We start from the raw sequence: 19,485 nt of genomic DNA on the forward strand, positions 1-19,485 counted from the left end.
GCATGTCCTGACGTGAACAGCCATAAAGGTGGCCTGCTTGGAAGGGTGAAAATTACTGAGCAAAAGAAAATGTTCTGCTGAATATTGACAGAGAAAGGCCTGCCAGCCTGGAACCGTGAGCCGGGGGACGAGGCCTGGGGACCAGAAACACCCACGAGAAGTGCAGTCAGCACCTTCGACATACAGCTGGGTAGCTAGAAACCAGAGACAGCCTGAGGTACTATTGATAAGCCCCAAAACACAAAACTGTAACAGTCTGGGAAAATAAAGTGGTTCTAAAAGAGTAGAAAACAGCATCATCTGTTGGCTGTTACAGATGAAAACTCAAAATTAACTCAACAATTAATTTGTCTTATTGGACTCCCTTTGGGCCCAGTTTTGGGGGTTTATCTTCCCATCTCTGGGATGGTTGGGTACCCCTCTGGGTTCAGTTTGTCCTCTGCTTTGGGACGGTTTGTTCCCTTCTGAAATCTGTCTAGTTAACTTGGTACCAGCCAGTATTATATAGCCATATAACTAATCTATCGTAAGTATACCTGCTGCTATATTGTTGATAAGTCGCTTCACTAACGATGTTTGCAGTGACCTGTAGTGGCGTATGCCTACTTGGTTGTTGCTATACAGTTGGTTGTTGCTATTATAACTGCTGCCATAGGGCTTATTGATACTGTGTTACTGATTGCTGATTGTCATCTGTAATAGCTTGACATCTATACGTATTCACTTTACCAGTCATAGGTATACTTGCTATTAGTGATTTTTGTGATATTTGTGGTAACCTGTAATAAAGGAGATAAATTTAGAGGATAAAAGCTTCTGGGTCCTCATGTATTATGGAGTCCTACAAACCACAGTCATGATCTCTACCCATCCACAAGCTGGGCAGCCATTTAGGTCGTGACATATTCCCAGGCACGTGCTTGGTTTCCCTAAATGTGCTCCATGATGCCACTGGGAATGCAAGTGAACCTAAAGGTCAGCCTGTGACAAAATGTTGTGCTGGATGTACATGAAGCTGTAAAAATCAATAGCATCCCACCAGGAGACAGGATCGTGTAGGAGGTTCAAGGAAGAGAAAATACACCTGCATTAATCAAGTGACTTGTCATCCCACTAACAGTCTTTGAGATGAGACTGCTCTCTTCATGCAGACCTGCGGTGTTGCAGGATCGGGAAGCTGAGCACACAGCTACTCACAAGGCCAGCTGCAGCTGAAGAAGCAACCAGTGATCTGAACACTTGGTCCCCCAGAAGCTGGGGGAAAAGGGACTGTCCATCAGTGCTGCCTGCTCTTCTCCAACAGTGTTGGCTGGTCACTGCCAAGAGGGGAGGCCCAGCAATGTAAAGCATTTAGGTGGTGTTGAGCAGAAAACATTTGGCATCAGGTCTCCTAGCCTAGCCATGAAAAAAGCAAATTGGTGGGTACAAGTTAAACTAGCATTTACCAAGTTAAAGTTTAAAAATTTAAACGTCTTCATACATGAATTTATATGTGAATTTTGGCTTCTCCAACCCAGTTTTGTTTTGATGTATGTGGACAGTGGCTAGGTAATAAATATGCGTAGTATAGATGTATGAGTATTTTGGCAGAGCAACATAAAATTTTCTAATGGTGTTACCAGGAGTAATTTCTGTGGCTCATAAATATATGACTTAGAGTTCCAGCACGAACTTAGTGGAGTTACACATGGAACTGCCTTGCCCTTCTAGGTTTCCTCCCATACTTTCAGTCACCTAATTAGCTCAAATTGCATTGACTACAATCGGGTTTAATATAGCAATGTAACTGCTGTATGTCTCTTCAGGCCCACCTATGTACCTGCTGTGAATGCATCTGCTTTAAAAACCCAGTGAACTAAGAGGTGAATGAAACCAAACCCTGTTGCACAAAGCTTCAGTTTAGCCAAATACCTTCCCTCTAGTGGAAAGCTATTGCAAAATGTCCTCTCTACCAGTCTGTCACCATAAGACACCCTCCCTCACATGACCTTTTCAAAAAGAAATGCATCCTGTCTTCAGTGGCATTTTAGTCTGAGTTCATTGAGTTCATGTTGCCTCTGAAGTCATTGACAGAAGACATTACAACAGGTAGAGTGGGAGTGGATTTACTATACTGCGTTTGGAAATGCTATGGACAAATTTTCACAGACTAATGGAAGAGTCACACATCCGAGACATTGCCTCTGCACGTCATCTTGCATAGCTTGGAAGATATGAAGCAAGTGGGGGGGAAAAAAAAGCCTCCAAATGAAACAAATCTTTAATGAATATGGTCAGGTAAAGATGAATACAGTAGAAAATTTGAAATGTGATTGATAGAACAAAATTTTCTCTCCAAGACAACTTAGGTCAAAGAAAGGCTGTTATTACTCTGCCCACAGTATTATCTAGTGTTTGAGTCTTGCCTCCATAATCCAAACAATATTATTAATGTATTTGCAAATCTCACTTGTTTTATTTGGTGCTTACATTATCTCAAGAGCACTAATTTTATTTTTAGTGTAACTGATGCCACCTTTAGAAAATCATTAATCTCTTTATAGGTTAAAACTAGAGCTGAGTCTTTCCTGCTTTCTCATCTTCCGTTCCATCTTCTATGCAGATGGTGCATTTTCTTGTGAAGGTTAAGTCAATAAAAGTTTTAAATATTTGTGGAAAAACTGACCAATTACCTTTTTTTCCTTAGCTGTTGTGCTAAGATAAAATTATTCTTTTAATAGATGCAAATGTCTGTTTTCCAGAGAGTGCTCCCTAACAGCTTCATTCTGGATCACATCAGAACTGCAGGGTTCTGCGTGGGTACAGACCCGGGGATCAGAGCCCCCCCGCTGGTACCAGCCACCCCACAGTGACAGCCACGGACAGAGAAGGTGCTGAAGCATCCGCAGCACAGTGAAATGCAGGTGCTTGGGTCTCCACGTTCGTTACCCTGCAGATCTAGCTCCCACCAGAGGCACTTAATCGCTCTTACTACTGCATGATTTGTCTTGAGAATTGCCCAGGTGCCCAGAGCACGCAGCTTTGCAAATGCCCAGAATGGCCTAGTCCTGATGAACACCTTGGGCGCTCCAATTCGGAAAATATTTTACCTATCTGAGGCCAAAATCTGACTAAGCTTCTTGAGGGACTCCATCCACCTGGAGGTACTACCTTGAGTATAGAGCTGGGCTGGTGTTTCCTGAAATTTCAAATATTAGGCTTAGTAGCTGGCAGGTACACAAGGGGCAAAAAGAAATACTTCTGATGAGAGTCTACTAGGTATTTATTTTACGTTATATTTAAATAAAAGATAAGAGAAATTAACTGAACAGGAGTGCACAGTAGTGGAAAACATATTTTCTCTCTTAATTGATTCGGTTGACTGAGTAGCAGTGTTTTTCAGTGTCAGATACACAAATGACTGTTGATGGGAATCATTAAGTTTGGGTTTGCACTTCCTCTCAGTGGAAACTGCTATTAAGACCTAAGTGTCTACAGAACTAAAGCTTTTAACCTCCCCTGCTATGACAGTTTAGCATTATGAATTCCATTTCAACATAGTGAGCCGAACAAGGTGCACAGATGAAGTGGGATGCAATTTACTTTTATACAGCTAATACATTGCTAATTACACCTGAATAAATATTGAAACAGGAATTTCTAATAACACTAACCATTACTCTCTTTTAAATGTGTTTTGCTGGAGGACTGTTCAGAACTGTAATCACAATTTCAAGTTTAATGAAGCAGAAATAAAGGGAGATTTTATGATTTTTAGCTTTCAGTAGTGAGGTGAAAATAATAAATATTTTTTAGCTGTTTGCCTACATGAGGTCAACGCAAACATCCAGTAAGGTGGAGGTTTCTGACATTAATAATAAATAAAGTAATCCTGATGAATTCAGAGACTTGAATTAATTTTTTTATTTTGGAAAAGCTACAGAAAATTGAAAATCTCTACAGAGGCTTTCTATATGGCTACATAGAAAAACTATACAGATGTCACCCTGCCAGCTCTTTGTGAGAGCTGGAAGATAATGACCTTTCTAAAACTAGAAAAATTCCCAGTAGGTACTAATACAAGCTGGTCCCAAACTAGGACCTCCTGTCCCATGTCGACACATTGGCTCAGCTGGGACTCTCTGCAGATATTTGTCCTCAGTCAAGGTCCCCACTGCCAGAAACAGCATTTGGAGCTTTTCCCTCGTCCAAAGGGGAATTTGCAACTGAGGACAGGTGGAGGAAGGAGAGTGTAGCTGTCTTGCAACACTATAGAGAGAAGTCATAGCAGAAGAGAGTTATATCATGCTGATCCACACTAGAGTAACTTGCTCATCGTAAGTCTCCCCAACCTGTACTGAAAGCGCATTGCAGACACTCTGAGACATATCTTTCCTTTTGCTATTTGCTATTAGGAAGTAGAGCACCTTGGGGCCTGTCCAACAGCCTGTGCAGATGTGCCTGGCAGGGTGCGTGCTCTGGATGGCGTGCTCTAGAAGGGCATCTCCAGACGTGTTACAGGGAGGGCACTAAAGTCTTTTCTCAAGAACACTGTTGAGGGAATCCTTAAACCAGCCGCGTTGACAGAAGTAGCGAACCTTTAGTCAGTAATGTATTGGCATTTAATTTCCAGACCACTACCTTCCTGGGCAAGGTCAAAAATACTGAGAAACTTCTTCTAGGATGCAGCACACAGACCTGTGAAATAACGAAATAAGGGGATGAGTTACCTATCCACGCTTGAACAGGTTCTGAAAAATACAGTCTTAATATGCTATTCGGTACAGGGACAATGCAGACACAGCTGGTAAAGCTCCTTTATATTAGCACATTTGGAGGTAAAATACTGGGCTTGTGTTCTCTTTGGAAAACAAACCAGTTGCATCTCAAAGATCATAAAGAGCTGTTCATTTATGTCTGGGTTTGTGGTCTCAGGGCTGTTGTATCTGCATACAGATTGATGCATGTTTGCCGAGGAGATTATCTGGTAGGTTTAAAAAAAGGTTTCTAAAAGCCACGTGCTAATTTATGACTGCAAAAATCTAGGGGAAATTACTACAGCCTTAAATGCAGTATAATCTGATCATTTGTACAGCTTTTATCTTAATTTAGAATTCAGATTTATGTTCTTGTGATAGATACCTAAATATTCAATATTCTTACGTTGAAGAGGAGGGAATGTTAATGCTGCTGACGCAAGTCCTGTTTCAAATTTCTTGTCAAGTCACAGAAACACAGAGCCCAGGTCCTCAAAAACTTGTGGTATAATTCTGTAGAATAATTCTCAGATATGGTCTTAGTTGTATCCAACAATAATTACAGACAGCAGGAGGAGGATGGGAGGGAGGAGTGGAAAAAGGAATCTTATCCATAAGGAAGGAACCCTGGGCCTTCTGGTGTTTTCCTGGCTCCGACTGCCATCTACTGTTTTGTCAGCCACAGTGAGCTGCACAGCTGATTTTGAGTCTGCGTGAATCTCCTCCGAGACAGAACTCCGCCTGCGTACACAGGCAGGATAAATGGTACAGAACCACCCCTCCAAGGGACCGCGGAGGAGGAAGATCTAACACCGCAAGTTGACGAAGAGTTCCTATGAAACCTCAAGTATTTGAGGTACCATCACTTCCTCTGAATTCACTGCTTCACAGGGTTGTAAGCATGGTCCCTACCGAGCTAAGGACAGACATAACAAAGCATAAACTTTGATATTCCACTGCATAAAAAGGAGGTAGGCTTCTGTTCTTCACTACTGCTGTGGTACAGCACATGCTGTTGTATTTGGAGCTTCTTTTCCTTTCACTTCAATGGCTGTACGGAAGACCTGATTCCTAACTAAAGCAACATTGGTGTAGGGAGAATCATCCGAGTGTAAAACTCATCATTGCAACTGTGCAAACCAAGTGTAAGTACAACACACAATGTATAAACTCAAGCTAATGTAGCCACCATTGGTATAGGCTATAACTTCTGGACCAGGATGTACATACACCATTATTTTTAGCATCTTAATAGCTTGAATTGTGCTAGGAAATTCTTTCTGCTCTACTGAGGGAGATCTAATCCATCCTCCTCAAACAGGCAAGCATGTAGCTCTTTAACAGAGGCATAATGTGGTCTCAGCTGAGTGCGCTCCTCAAGTTTGTTGTGGATGTTGCACATAGCTTTGGAGGGTGTCAGATTTTGGTTTTTGTTTGTTACAGCAGGCTGACAGTGGATAGTGGGCACAGAGGACATTTCTTCAGCACAGATCAGTACTACCTATTTTTAAGTACTGATCATTTTAGTCTGGAACTAAAAATCAGTACCCTACTCTGAAGGCCTTTGTTAAGAACAGCAGTAGGCTCTGTAGCAACTATAGTGATGATGCTGATCATTCAAATTCTCAAAGCAAAGGTGAAGGGACTGGTTAAATTTGGACACATTGCCCTTTAATTTCCAGTAGTATTCCTTCAAATTTTTCACATGCTCCAGTTGCTGAATCTGTCTGCCTGATCTCCTCCTTGCACTTGTAAGTTTTTAGTGTTCTTCACTCAAAGGAAGACTCAAACTGCAGTAGAATTTGCCAGCTAAAGTCACAAGCTGTCCACTAAAAAAAAGGTATGCAAGAAATCTTCCTGTACCCTGGACTGCTGATGTCTTCATGAGGAATATTCATGATCTTAATTTGACAGTCTATCTGTTCGATCTGTGGTAACTGGTTTTCCTTTCCGACTGTCTCATTTCCCAGCAAACACTATTATGTAAATATAACTTTATCTCAAATTATTAAAAAATCTAAGATGATTGTCACTCCGTCTTTCAGAGCAACAAAACCAGTTATTTTATTGTTTTGAACATTCAGGGACTACCTCTCGTATATAATCTCTCAAAAGCATTTTGATTACACAGCAATTATGACTTATCTGTTTTACTATAAAAACACTTGCTACAAAAATCTGCCACAATTGGGCTAGCACAGCACCCAGAAGAAAATGCCTTTAAAATTAATAATTACATTTCGGTGTCCTTTCACATGACAAAAGAAGTGGCCACATATTACATGAAGAGTTATCCAAGAAGATAAAGCTTAGCAAAGTAGCAGACAGGTATTTCTGATCGTGTTGAAAGGGAGCCTGAAGTTGAAAAGAAAGCAGACAATCGATAAAAGCTGCCAAAGCTGCCATTTAGAGAGTCAAAAAAATGAGGCTGGTCTCCAATGCAAGCAGAGTGAGAGGGCCAAGATGGGAAATTCACATAAATTTTTCCTCTTTGAGGAAATTATTATTTCCTCAATAATAATAAATTATAATAATAATAATTTATTATTAGGAAAGCTAACAGTGAGAAAGCTACATGCTTCAACCAGCTGATGGGGCTCCAAAACAAATCACAGGCAAGATAATCCGTAAAGTTTGATCTCTGAGGCTGGAGATGATTAATGTACCCTGATCTCATCGGAAGGTGTTGGAATATTCACTCTAAAATCCTACTGTAGGTGTATACATAATCCCACTTATCTAAAAACACAACAATTTATGATCTCTGTGTAACAGAGGCCAAGACGACAAGTGTTTGACTCAGAGGAAGTTTGAAGCACACAAATCCAGCTTGTTGGGGCCCAGCATCGTACTCTGATGAATGATAAGAAAGACAACACATCTGAAGCTGCTGCTAAAGCATATTTATTTCGAATGTGTTCTCCCATCTCAAGTATTTTTTAGACGTCTCCATTTCACAAATAAATCAGTTTTAAAAAGTTATGCAAATTTGTTATACGAAAGCCATAGAAATGGTACAGTAGACATACTTCTCCATAGAAATGGTACAGTAGACATACTTCTCAAGAAAATGATGATTGCACATCATTTACAGCAATAAAGTTACAGTGAAACGTTCAAAAAATTTTTACCCTTGTCAATGGGAATTTAAAAAGTAAAATTAATGCAAGTCTGGCTTTTTAACTTTTTCAATAAGACCTTTAAATAGCAGGCTGATCTCATTAACATTAATCATCTGGCATTAGCTAAAACTTCAAATTAAGTATTTCCACAAAATCTGCAAAAATCAACTGATATAAAAGACTGAAATTTATAATAAGGGATCTGTTGAAACTTCAAGACAGAGAACACCATTTTCCAAAAATAAAAACAGCAGTACAACAAGGTTTTCCAAGGCATTGCTGTGTCTTAACTGGACCACCAACGACACAACTTTCTTTTTAGAGACTGAAAAATCAGTCTAAAGACTGTTCTAAGTTAAATATTTTTTTTAAAGTGCATTAATTATTTGAACAGTACAGTAATACTTTTAACAAACCTAGACATAAAAATGCAAAGAACCAGTACAGTTTTTGAAGTTTAGAACAACTGACACCAAGAATGAAATTAGTATTTTAGATATCTAAACCTTTTAGGTTCAGATATGTATCTTCTTTTGTGCCTGTATGCTCTGTAACACAATGGAAACTTGATCCTGGTTGGTCAGATTTCATAATTTACAGAAAATTATGTAAAAAATCTGTACTATGGGCTTATTTTTTTGCCAGCTGAGTTACTGAAAACTCTTTTGAATTTTAACGATACCTTAGCCTTTGAAACACACTCGCCCATGGAGAAACCCAAACAAAATTAATATGAATTATAACTGCCAAGAATAAGATAGAGGAACTAGTATCAGCTGATTCCAAAGGTCAAATGCAAATCATACTTCATCTTAATTTAGAGTAAGTTCATTTGGCATTAGAGGGTGTGCTCAGAACTTTTTTCTGGGACACACGCATATTTTTCTGGCACAATAACTATTATTTTTGCAACTGTAATGAATTTGCAAGCGCACTGGCCACGTAAGAGGCTAAAGAAGAAACTGCGTTTATCAACCATAAGAAAGGTAGAATGATGACTACAAAACCAACGACAGCTAAGTAATAAAGCTTTAAATTAGAGCCAAAACTACAAGCAACTAAAAAAGGTTCAGAAATGTGTGAACTACCTCTACAAAACTGTTTACAAGGAAAGGAAATGGATACACTGATGACACCAAAGAAAACAACAGATGAGACAGAGAAAGACTGGATAAACAGTAATGCCTTCATCTTTTTGGGTTCAGGATCACATGTGATGATGTGGTGTTAAGACAGTGAATTTTGTCACTTACGGAACTAGAGATTTGTATTTATCTAGTTATCAGAGTCTCTCGCTATGCCTTCCAGTGTGGTATAAAACTCAAAAATACTGGTTGTATGTATTTGCTTCTTTTTATAGATCTTTATGCAATCATGATGTTAAACACTTAACAGTGAAAGCGTACTTAGAACATTGGTCCAATCTCAAAACACTACTTAGCAGTCACACCAGTACTGAAAGACTATCATCGATTTATCTATCTTTTTATCAGGTTCAAGGTGTAGAACAACCACCACATGGGAGTATGAGACAATGTTATGTAACTACATTTAAGGTGTAGTTTTGGTACTCAGTTAGTTGCATCATCCCTTTTCAGAGGAATTACTTGAAGTGCTTTGGCTATTCTCTCTCCTATAGCTCGACTGCTTGCCGCAATTATTCTTCGAGACATCAAATCAAATGGTCCACCTAGAAATCAACACAAGCAAAGTAACTAGCTTGTATCTGGAGAAAATAAAAAGTTGGAAAGAAAATGAGCATTGAACAAATAGTGTAAATGATACCGTTCCTATTTAGGACCAAGTTTTGACCCTGGATAAAAATGCATTTAACACAACAGGTATCTCATATGAGCTACATTTAAATTCTCTTCAGTGTTATGTTTACTGTCTTTCTTCCACTCTTCCAGGCACTCAGCCAAGTGAGTAAAGGTTGTCTTGTAGCTGAATAACATACAATTGATTCTCTCTTTGTCTATTAACTCGATGGGAACTCTGCTCAGTAGTGGCAAGTTGGAAAGTGGATTGAAAAACCTCTTTGCCCTCCCATTTCAGCTATGTTTTGCTCCCAATTAGCTATTTAAAAGGACAAAAAAAAAAAAAAAAAAAAGAGTATCATGCATGCCTGTGTATTTACCTGATACATCTAGCAGTACTCCGCCTGCTTCAGTAATGATGATTCCAGCTCCTGCCATATCCCAGCAGTGAATGCCCATTTCATAATAGGCATCAGCTCCACCCGTTGCCACAAGGCACATGTTCACAGCTGCTGTACCAACAGCTCTAATCCTGAAGGAGACATTGTCATTTTAATCGAGAACAGTTTGTAAGAAAGTCACAATGTCTGTGTACACTGCACAGGGCACACAAAAGAATAATAGCAAAGTGAACTGAGCTAGAGAAAGTATGATGGAATGCTGCAGTGAAACAAATAAAAATTTGGAAATGAAGTTTTGCCTTAAATAGCTTGAAGAGCTATAGCAAATTTTGAGAAATAACGCTTATGAATTCTATTAAACAATTTTGGTTTAGAGTGGAAACACATCTTAAACACTTCTTAACCTAAAACATACTACGGAAGATATCTACCTACGAAACAATAACAGATATTCTACTTTGCTTTTTGAGTACAAGAATTTGAGTGGAGTGTACACTGCTCTCAGCGCTGAAAACACAGTTACTTCAGTTTCTCTGGTGATGCTCGATAAACATCTCTGACTTGCAAAAAAACCCCAACAGCAGTAATCACATAAAACAAATTGCACAGCATAAATTTGGTCTGGATAACTTCATCAAAACCCTTGTGTTACAAATTCCAGCTTCTTTTGGAAATGTTGATGCACTTTGTAAGTAAGTGTGACTTGTATGAGTAATTGCAGTTATTTCAATTATCAGTAAAATGTACATTAAATGGTAACTGATAGCAGCTAAGTTACTACAAGAAGCAACTTATATAAACTCTCAATTTATTGTTTACAAATAAAATACCAAAGTTGAACTGACAACCTACCTAAAATGTATTCCCTACTTACAATGTAGCATATATTCTTTAACAACATCAGACAACTTTTTGAAAGTACAAAATAAATCTACATGTTAAGTGTCAAAACAAGAATCCTGAGAATCTCAGCATGAAACTATAACTCCTTTTAGATCAAAAACATGAGTATCCTTGAGCAACAAAAAACTGTCTACTGAAATCACCTTTAGACATAAAATTGTTTGTGGAAATACATGCTTTGGCTTATCTGGAGGAGAGGAAGCAGGGAATGTAATTAAAATAAGAGCAGTTTATGGACAACTTCAACTAACTGGACAAATTCAAGAAAATTGTATGGCATTGAATGAGGAAATGGAGATCTACTTTTGTCTTCCAACATATATAAAAAAGATCAACAATGATTTTCATTACTACAGGGAAAGGAAACTAAGAAATAGAAAATAGCTTCTGTTTATCCAGGTTTACTCTTTGTGTGTTTCTGAAAAAAAACCACAAGACTGTACCACATTTTCTTTAACTAGTAAATACTTTTTAGTCCTACAAAACCAAACATGCTTTGCTTCTCAATACTGATAGTTAGGGTTCTCTTATGTCCCAGCTTGAAAAAAGGTAAACACTTAAGAGTTTCTCTGCAGAAGCTACTACACAAAAACATTTAAATCACATTTTACATTTAAGGTGTCAAATGTAATGCAAACCATCCATCCTAAAAATGATAATATTTACATATTTACAATATTAACTCTATCAGTAAATATCAAAAATAGGAGAAAAATAGGAGATATCTTACCCATGAATAGGAATACTGAGAAGTCTTTCCATGTTAGAAAGAATAATTTTTATCGTCTCTGGATCACGATTTGATCCCAATTCTGTTACTAAAAGGGATTTTGTAATGTCTGGAAAAGAAACAAAACCTCACTTTTCCAACAGCACAACTAATATAATGACATTACAGGAGAAATTAGGAGAATTTACTTCACTGCTTTCTTACAAGACTGAATAGAAGGCATTTAAATATAAATATTACATATATTGAATGTATAAAAATCCATTCTTAAGTGGCAAATAGCAAATACAGCAAACAAAGCATGGTCTGGTTCAATTCTGCATACAAATTAATCTATGTCATTAGTAAATAAAATTCTATTGCTACAAAAAAATAGAACAGTCCTCAGATCTTTAAAGGCCCAACTTTAAATGTGGATTTTGCTTTACATAGGGTAGTAAGTACACAAGAGTGATACTAATTTAAACCACGAGTTCACACCTGGAAGAAATTGAATTGTTCAGTAGATGCGTTTCAGACTCTAAAGCACTATCACAGAGGGATTACAGACATACAGGGAATTAAAAACAAACAAACAAACCAACCAACCAACCACAACACACAGGGAATAAAATCTTCACTTGCCGAGTCCTGATTTCAGAGAGATCACAAGCATGTTATATGCATCAAACAGAACATAAAAGCTGTTTCTCATAACACGGCCAAAAAAAGCCCGTCTTTCCAAAACAAAATTATGAGCTAAGAAACAGGAATCTGTCCAGGTCTAAAACTGTTGATGCCTCATTTGCCAAATAAATGTAATTACTAAAAATAAGCCACTCAGTTCAGCTTACCTTCTTGGCCTGATACTTTAAGTTTTTGACCATTGCAAAATGCACCTTTTCCTTTTCTGGCAGTATACATCTTGTCTTCTATACAACTATACACAATTCCAAACTCTATCTGCAAGAAAAAGTAAAGATACCTTGAGGTTTTTTTCCCTTTCTTCCTATTTACTGTGAAAATACAGATCTTAGTTATAACTAGCAACAAGGAATTAATTTGTTTTGCTTGATTAGATATTAAGTAATAAAAAGTATACCTTTTTGTTTACAACAAAGCCAATTGAAACTGCCACAAATGGAAACCTACAAAACAAAACATTTCACTAATTTATAGTGAGATACTATGCTTCTTTTATTACCATGCTTACTCTTAATAAAAACAATGTTCAGTTAAACATAATGTATATTGGAAAAAGAACCTTGGACTATATAGGAAATAGTAGTTTTCTGGAACTTGCACAACTTACTATGAAAACAGACTCAACAACACCGATTACCATTTAAAATACCAACTTTTCCACCCACTGAAACCATCCCTGTTACAGCTGTTATTAGCATAGGGACTGTCCTTTTATAGCCTCTGTGCTACTAACCTTTCTCAGAAAGAACAAGCTGGCCAGAACAGCCTCATCACAAGAAGCAAGTCACCTCTCCCCCCACCTCCGCTTTCTCCACCAAATCAATGAGAAAGAATTCAAATTGAGAAGGAAGAATGCAGGGGGAAGAGTGAAGGCAGTGGGAATATAAAAGACATAACGGGCTGCATCCTAGTTGTACAAAGCTTTTAACACTCAACCAATTCAATTTTTACTCTTCAAAATTCTTAGTTCCAAAACATTTGCTTTAATTACTATCTGCAAAAAAATAGAGACTTTTAAGTCTGTAAATCCAGCAGAATAGGTTCTTTTCTTACAGCTTTTTGAACATTTAGCAGGATTCAGCAGCTGTTTAAAGCCATGGAGCACAAGCATCAATCATTTCAAAACTGTAATCAAGCACACTCAGAAAAGCTAATCAGGGCCAAAATCTATCGCATTTCAAAGACAGAAGGAACAGGCAGCCAGCGTGACACTGAAAGTCCTGTCCCCACCCTGGTGCAAAACACCACTAGACTATCACTGGCAACATTCTGGTGTCTTTCCGGGTAGCAGCTCCTAGATCTCAGTGAATTTGAAATTTCTTAGAAATCAGCTCTTGAAGCTGCTACTGCTTCTCAACAAAGCCTCTCTGAAGATGATGCAACTCCTAATTCCAACTCCTGTTGCTTTACTATTAAAATCTGCCCACCTATCTTTGGCACCCACGCCAAAGGCTGCTGACCCCTGCTATACAGTACAGGCCTCTCATGGAACAACTGCTGATGGTTACAGAGTGAGACTATTATAATACTTACAGAAAAAATAAATTATTACAAAACCTGCCCAATGGCTCTCAATAAATGCAAATAGCAATTTGTAACTATTAACAAGTTCATAGTATCTCTTTTAAAGCAATTTAAAAGTGAAAAAACCTTACTTTCATGGAACTGGAGAAAGAAAAATGTAAAATGTAAAAAAAGAAAGGTGGACCTGTGTACGAAGTTTGTAGTTCCGTCAATAGGGTCTATAATCCATGTGGGGTTATCTGTCAAAATGCTGCCCTCTCCAGCTGCAACAGATTCTTCTCCAATGAAGCTAGAGTAGCAAATGCATTAAAAAGAGACAAAGAAACTGTTTAAAAGGTCTGAATTACAACCCTGCACTTGAAATTCTTAAAGTGAGAGGCAGGTTTTTTTACCATCAGTGATAACACGTAAAAAGTTGAGAAATACACAATTTATCTGGAAAGCACCAACCACATCTGACCAAGCTTCCATTGATACTTATGATGTCAGAGACAGGCACAATATGTGGGGAAAATAACTACATTTTAATATCCACTACTGGAATTCATCATTCAGAACACTGAAGTTTTAATCATTTTCTCCAGCAACAGCATCATCAAATTTTGGTCAGAATACAGTAGCTATTTATGCCTTTCAGTTTATTTGTACTATAAAACCACTACTTTTTAGCTTGTGTTTTAACTAAAGAAAGCCTTTGTGGCCACACGCATCTGGTTAGACCACTGCAGTAACTGCTCAATTTGTAGTCTTATTTCAAGCCAAATATGACAGAAAGTTGTTATTCTCAAAACTGTTTAGTTTTACAAGCATTACAAAAGTGGAAACATGGTAAAGGGATGAAATCCAAACCAGAACTACTCGTGAAGAAGACGGTGGCGTGTATGCTCGACCATAATACTAAGCCCAAGGGATACACAAGACACAGCGCCACAGGAACCCAAATTTCACCATTTTTGCTGCTCATAAAAGAATACTTTTATGTTTTGAACTGCAAAATTACTGAGATGAGTGTAAATGGGTGAAATTCTCTTCTATGCCTTTTGCATGTTGCTAAATTTATCACATATTACTCAACCTATAAAGTATGCATCAAACACATACTTTCCTCCCCAAACATGTAAAATGAGAACTGATAATAAGTACCCTTTATTATTGATTAGTTTCATGATTAACTACAGAAGTGAAGATGATTGCTCAGAAAGAAACTGCATGTTTCCAAAAAGCAGTGGATCTTCACAAAGAGAAGACAGAGACTGAATAGTTATTTAGGTGGATGAGTAATTCATCAGAAAGAGAAATTCAACACCAGTATGTCTAATGTGACATCAATTATCTAAAATAAAAAGAAGCTAAAATGTTCTGAAGTGTTTAACAGTGTCACAAAACCTGTTATTTCAAGGTCATTCCATAAGTCTGTGTGCTTACACTGATCTGGTTAGTTACTGACATTTTGCATCACCTCAGCTGTTCCAATTTTATGCATATTTATTATGTTTCACATATACAGCTACGATGAGAAAATCCTCAAGATAATGCAAGATAAATTATCAAACCAGCTTTAAGGAAACTGTATTAAACTTGAGCCATTATGTCAAAATGAGAAAAAGTCTCATATACATATAATTCACCCTTCAAGAATAAATTTATACTGGGGGGGAGGACGGGCAGGAAAAAAAACAGGAAAGAACAATTAAAAATTAGTATTTTTCTATCACAGACTTTCAGTTGTGCAGAATCAGAAGATCCTGTATTATTTTAAGTTTGATGTTCGTAAACTGTATGAGATTTGCCAAAGGCACACTCAGTACCATGGGACCCATCCAGCATAGACAGCGAAGGCATGCTAGTTTCAACAGCCAACAAATGACAAGAAATTTGGGTTCTGTGTGTGGTGGGGCCACCTTTGATTTTACAACATAAAAACTTATTTCCAGTTGGCTGAACAGCAAGTGACTTTCAGCATAAGTCTTGAGCAAGGCTAACCTCATGTCAGTCAGGGGATGTCTTGTTTTGTTAGTACAGCCCTCTAAGCTAATGACAAAATTAGCTGGCAATTAATTTAGAAGCATTTAGGCAAAACTTCAACTCACTACTACTGTAAAATATTTTAAATATACTGAGCATAAAGGAAAATTCTGTAACTTTTCAGCATGACAGTCACAATGAAATTTTACCACACAAAATCATAAACTTTCCATTTTCTTCTTCCAGGAACTTTTCCCCTTCTTCTATCAAAAGTGTATTGATAAGAAGCAGTACCTGTGAGAAGGATACTTTTCTTTTACCGAAGAAATAATGAAGTTTTCTACTTTTTGATCAGTTTCTGTCACTAGATCTACTGGTGAACTTTTAGTCATAACAGATATTTCTTCTTTGAGTGCTCCACGGATTATCTGTTAACCAAAAAAAAAAAAAAAAAAGCTTTCCCCATTAACAGTACAGAAAATATTAGTTGTCCCAAAAATCTGAGCATCATTTTTATTGTGATTTTCTATACTGCACATACAAAACACAGAAACAAGCAGTGACAAAACCTGGATTTAATTGCAGGAGCTGTAGCTTACCCTTGCACCTATCTCCAGTCCCTACTCAGCACAAGTTTTCACATGATCTTAAATCTAAGTACTACAAGAAGATCCACTGGTACCTGAAACTGAGTTCTATTTTGTTAGGACAAGTTTCAGATCTATAAATTTAAATACCAGAGTTGAATGAAACACTTAAGACTGAGCTTAAGTTAGCTATTTTTAGCCAGACCCTGCACTTATGATCTTAAAACTATCAAGTAGGAATCCATGCCTCACAGCCCACAAAATTATTCTACTATACCTCAGAAAAATTTTCTGAGGGAAGACTTTAATGAGGTCATTGCAGGGACAATGTTCTGCAGATTCTGCAGCTCCAGGAGACAGAATCGGTATATGTGCCATCTTGCCTGGCTGCAATAGCATTCAGATGTACCAAGCAGTACTATCAAGAACTGCACATTTCGTAACCACTCTTATGCGGAGGCTCTGCCAAGATGTGCAAAATGTTTCCTGTCCTAAGCCATCTTAGATCACAAGCAGGCAAATTACTGCCACTGCAGGGAATGCTTCTTATTTACAGAAGTAAAGCAGCCTTCATAAAGAGAACACAATATGGTATCTTGTGCCAACAATAAGCCACTGTATAAAGCTGACCGAGGCGTTCGCAAGAAAGACTGTCAACAGCTTTTGGGTGGTAAAAATATTAAGGTAGACAGGTGGAGTTTAAAGGAAAAAACAGAGATGCTCTTTGTTTACCACAATTCGGAATTTTTCATTTATTTTTGTTTTAATCAAATTTAAGGAACAAAGGATGCTCCTTGGTCTTTAATCAGACTCCACTCCATAGAAAGGTGCAAAGTTGTTTTCTTAAATTAACTTAGCTGTAAACATAGAAGACACTCCAATCTAGAACTTGAACATCACTGATTGATTCTGCCATTTTATGTTTTTAACAAAATACTCCTCCAAAGAATATCCAACATCAAACTCCTTCAAAAGCTACATACACACTAGACGCAATAAGTAATGTTATTATTTATAAATACTTACCTCCCCAGCTTTCCTTGCTAAAGCAACTGCATAATCCATACATTCTTGCCAAGGATCTGCCATCTTTTCTTAGATATACAGCCTACCAAAAGGACAGATTAAAACAAAAAATATTATGGCTATTTTTTACAAATTCTACCCTGTTCTGGACTGCACTGTTTTCTCCTTGCTGGAATATGGAATTTTTTTATATCCTTTACTCTGAAAAAAAAAAAAAAGTATTAAAAGGACATCCCCACATTTTTTGATCAACAAAAAAGCATAACATAAAACATTAAGAAGTACAGAGCTTCAGTCCTGAAAGACACATGCATATACAAGAGTCTACATTTAGCCACTGACCTCAATGTACATAAAGGCTCTGAAAAGCAACAGTGTGGTTACACGCAAGCACATTCTCAAATACAGTCTACAGCTCAGGGCTTTTTTGCTGAAAAATACTAGACTCTCCACTGTAATTTATTGCAGAAGACTGCTGACATACCATTTAGTCTATTTTTAAGTATGGTTTAAATTACTTTGAATATCTTAAATTAGATTAGTATCTTAAACCCAAAATCTATCCTTTCTGTATTTCAGTCCTCCATCCTTTATTCCAAACACAAATGTGGAATGGTTTTGATTGTACACAAGAAAGTTACAAGATCCCACAGTAATTTAAAAATGTCTATTCTTAAGTATTATGAAGCAATACAAGCTACCTTATCTTCTATGGATCTCTACATTCAAGAGCAATGTGAAATACAAATCAGCATATCATATGTTATTTCTGATTTAACAGGCCACAAATTCATACAGTGACTCAAAGGCATCCTGAATTTTGGAAGTTTGTTTCATTTTTGTGACCTAGCCCTTTCAGAAGCCTTCTGGGTACGTCCTACTTACGTGATTCAGTCTTTGAGTGATGACCTGGGTAACAGTTTCGTTAACACTTGCAGATTCACAAATATTAGATAAATGATTATAAAAAAACAACACTGAAACTGTATTAAAAACCCCGTGCAATTAACATGATCCACGAGCCTCCAGTCCAATCACCCTGACCTCATGGCCCTTGCCTCTTTCAGTCTTGGTTCTGAACAGCTACGGATGGCTAGAAAAGCCAGGCAAAACACACAGGGTATGGTGCGTTAGTTATGCTGATAATGTTCTTTACTTGTAAAAGCCTTCAGAGTACAGGCTGTGTTTTATCAGGACACAGAAGTGGGTACAATAGCACTGGATAAAGTTACTCTATTGTTTATAAAAGATCGGTAGGACTAGCGGAGCCTTAAGTACACTGACATCCAGTACAACAGCACAGCCTCATGTATCAGAGGAAAAACAAATCACATATAAAACCTCACCAAAACAGTAACTCCAGAACACGTACTCTAGTTAGATACCAGCGCCTACACTGACTGGAAGAAGTGTACTCTTTTCCCCAGCTTAGTTTTGTCCCCTCTGTAAGCCCCCTGACGAGTCTGCCACAGAAATTCAGGGCGTGCATTCAGAGCAGAGGTGTGGACCCCGGGCTGGAAGGGCTGAAGAGCGGCCCACACGGCGCGGCCGGGGTGAAGGCACTTCCCTGTGTGGCCCGGTCCCGGCCATGGCAGGGCCACACAGCCCCCGGGGCAGCGGTGCCATCCCCCTCACGGTACCCCGAAATGGCGGCTGAGTAAGGAGGAAGAGGCTCACCGCTCCCGCGCTCCACCGCTGTCACCTCCACCGCAGCCTGCCCTCTCGGCGAGGAGCGCAGCCGCGCCACTGCGCAGGCGCCAGGGCCGAGCCCGTTAACCCCGCCCACCCCGCCCGGTGTGCCGGGACTGCTGTTGCGCATGCGCGGTGTGTGAGGGAAGGGTTGGCATGTGGAGCTGGGTCTGTGCCCGCGCCGTCAAAATTACTGTTAAGAGGTTGAATTTAGCTTTGAATGTCGACTTGTTGTGGATAATTGGACGTGACAGGATGGAGATACCATAAATGCTCTCCCATGGAGCTCGCGTTGGGCGTTTAACGGGGTTTTTAGTTGCTGAAGGCACCACAGTTGTGGCTGCGTTGTGCGCCGTGTGGG

At 38.4% G+C, this 19,485-nt stretch overlaps 1 protein-coding gene across 1 annotated transcript; it reads right to left on the reverse strand.

The window, feature by feature from the left end:
- Positions 1-9,429: 9,429 nt before the first annotated feature.
- IMPA1 (inositol(myo)-1(or 4)-monophosphatase 1) lies at positions 9,430-17,603 on the reverse strand. Its single transcript, XM_010080148.1, has 8 exons — positions 17,436-17,603; positions 16,117-16,250; positions 14,042-14,146; positions 12,731-12,776; positions 12,483-12,591; positions 11,650-11,758; positions 9,996-10,147; positions 9,430-9,548 (listed from the first exon to the last, which is right to left on the reverse strand). Exons 1-8 carry the CDS (start codon positions 17,496-17,498, stop codon positions 9,430-9,432), a joined length of 837 nt encoding a protein of 278 aa, XP_010078450.1. The 5' UTR covers positions 17,499-17,603.
- Between the last annotated feature and the right edge of the window lie 1,882 nt (positions 17,604-19,485).

This window comes from Pterocles gutturalis, unplaced genomic scaffold (assembly GCF_000699245.1).
Source record: "Pterocles gutturalis isolate BGI_N339 unplaced genomic scaffold, ASM69924v1 scaffold2124, whole genome shotgun sequence".
NCBI lineage: Eukaryota > Metazoa > Chordata > Aves > Pterocliformes > Pteroclidae > Pterocles > Pterocles gutturalis.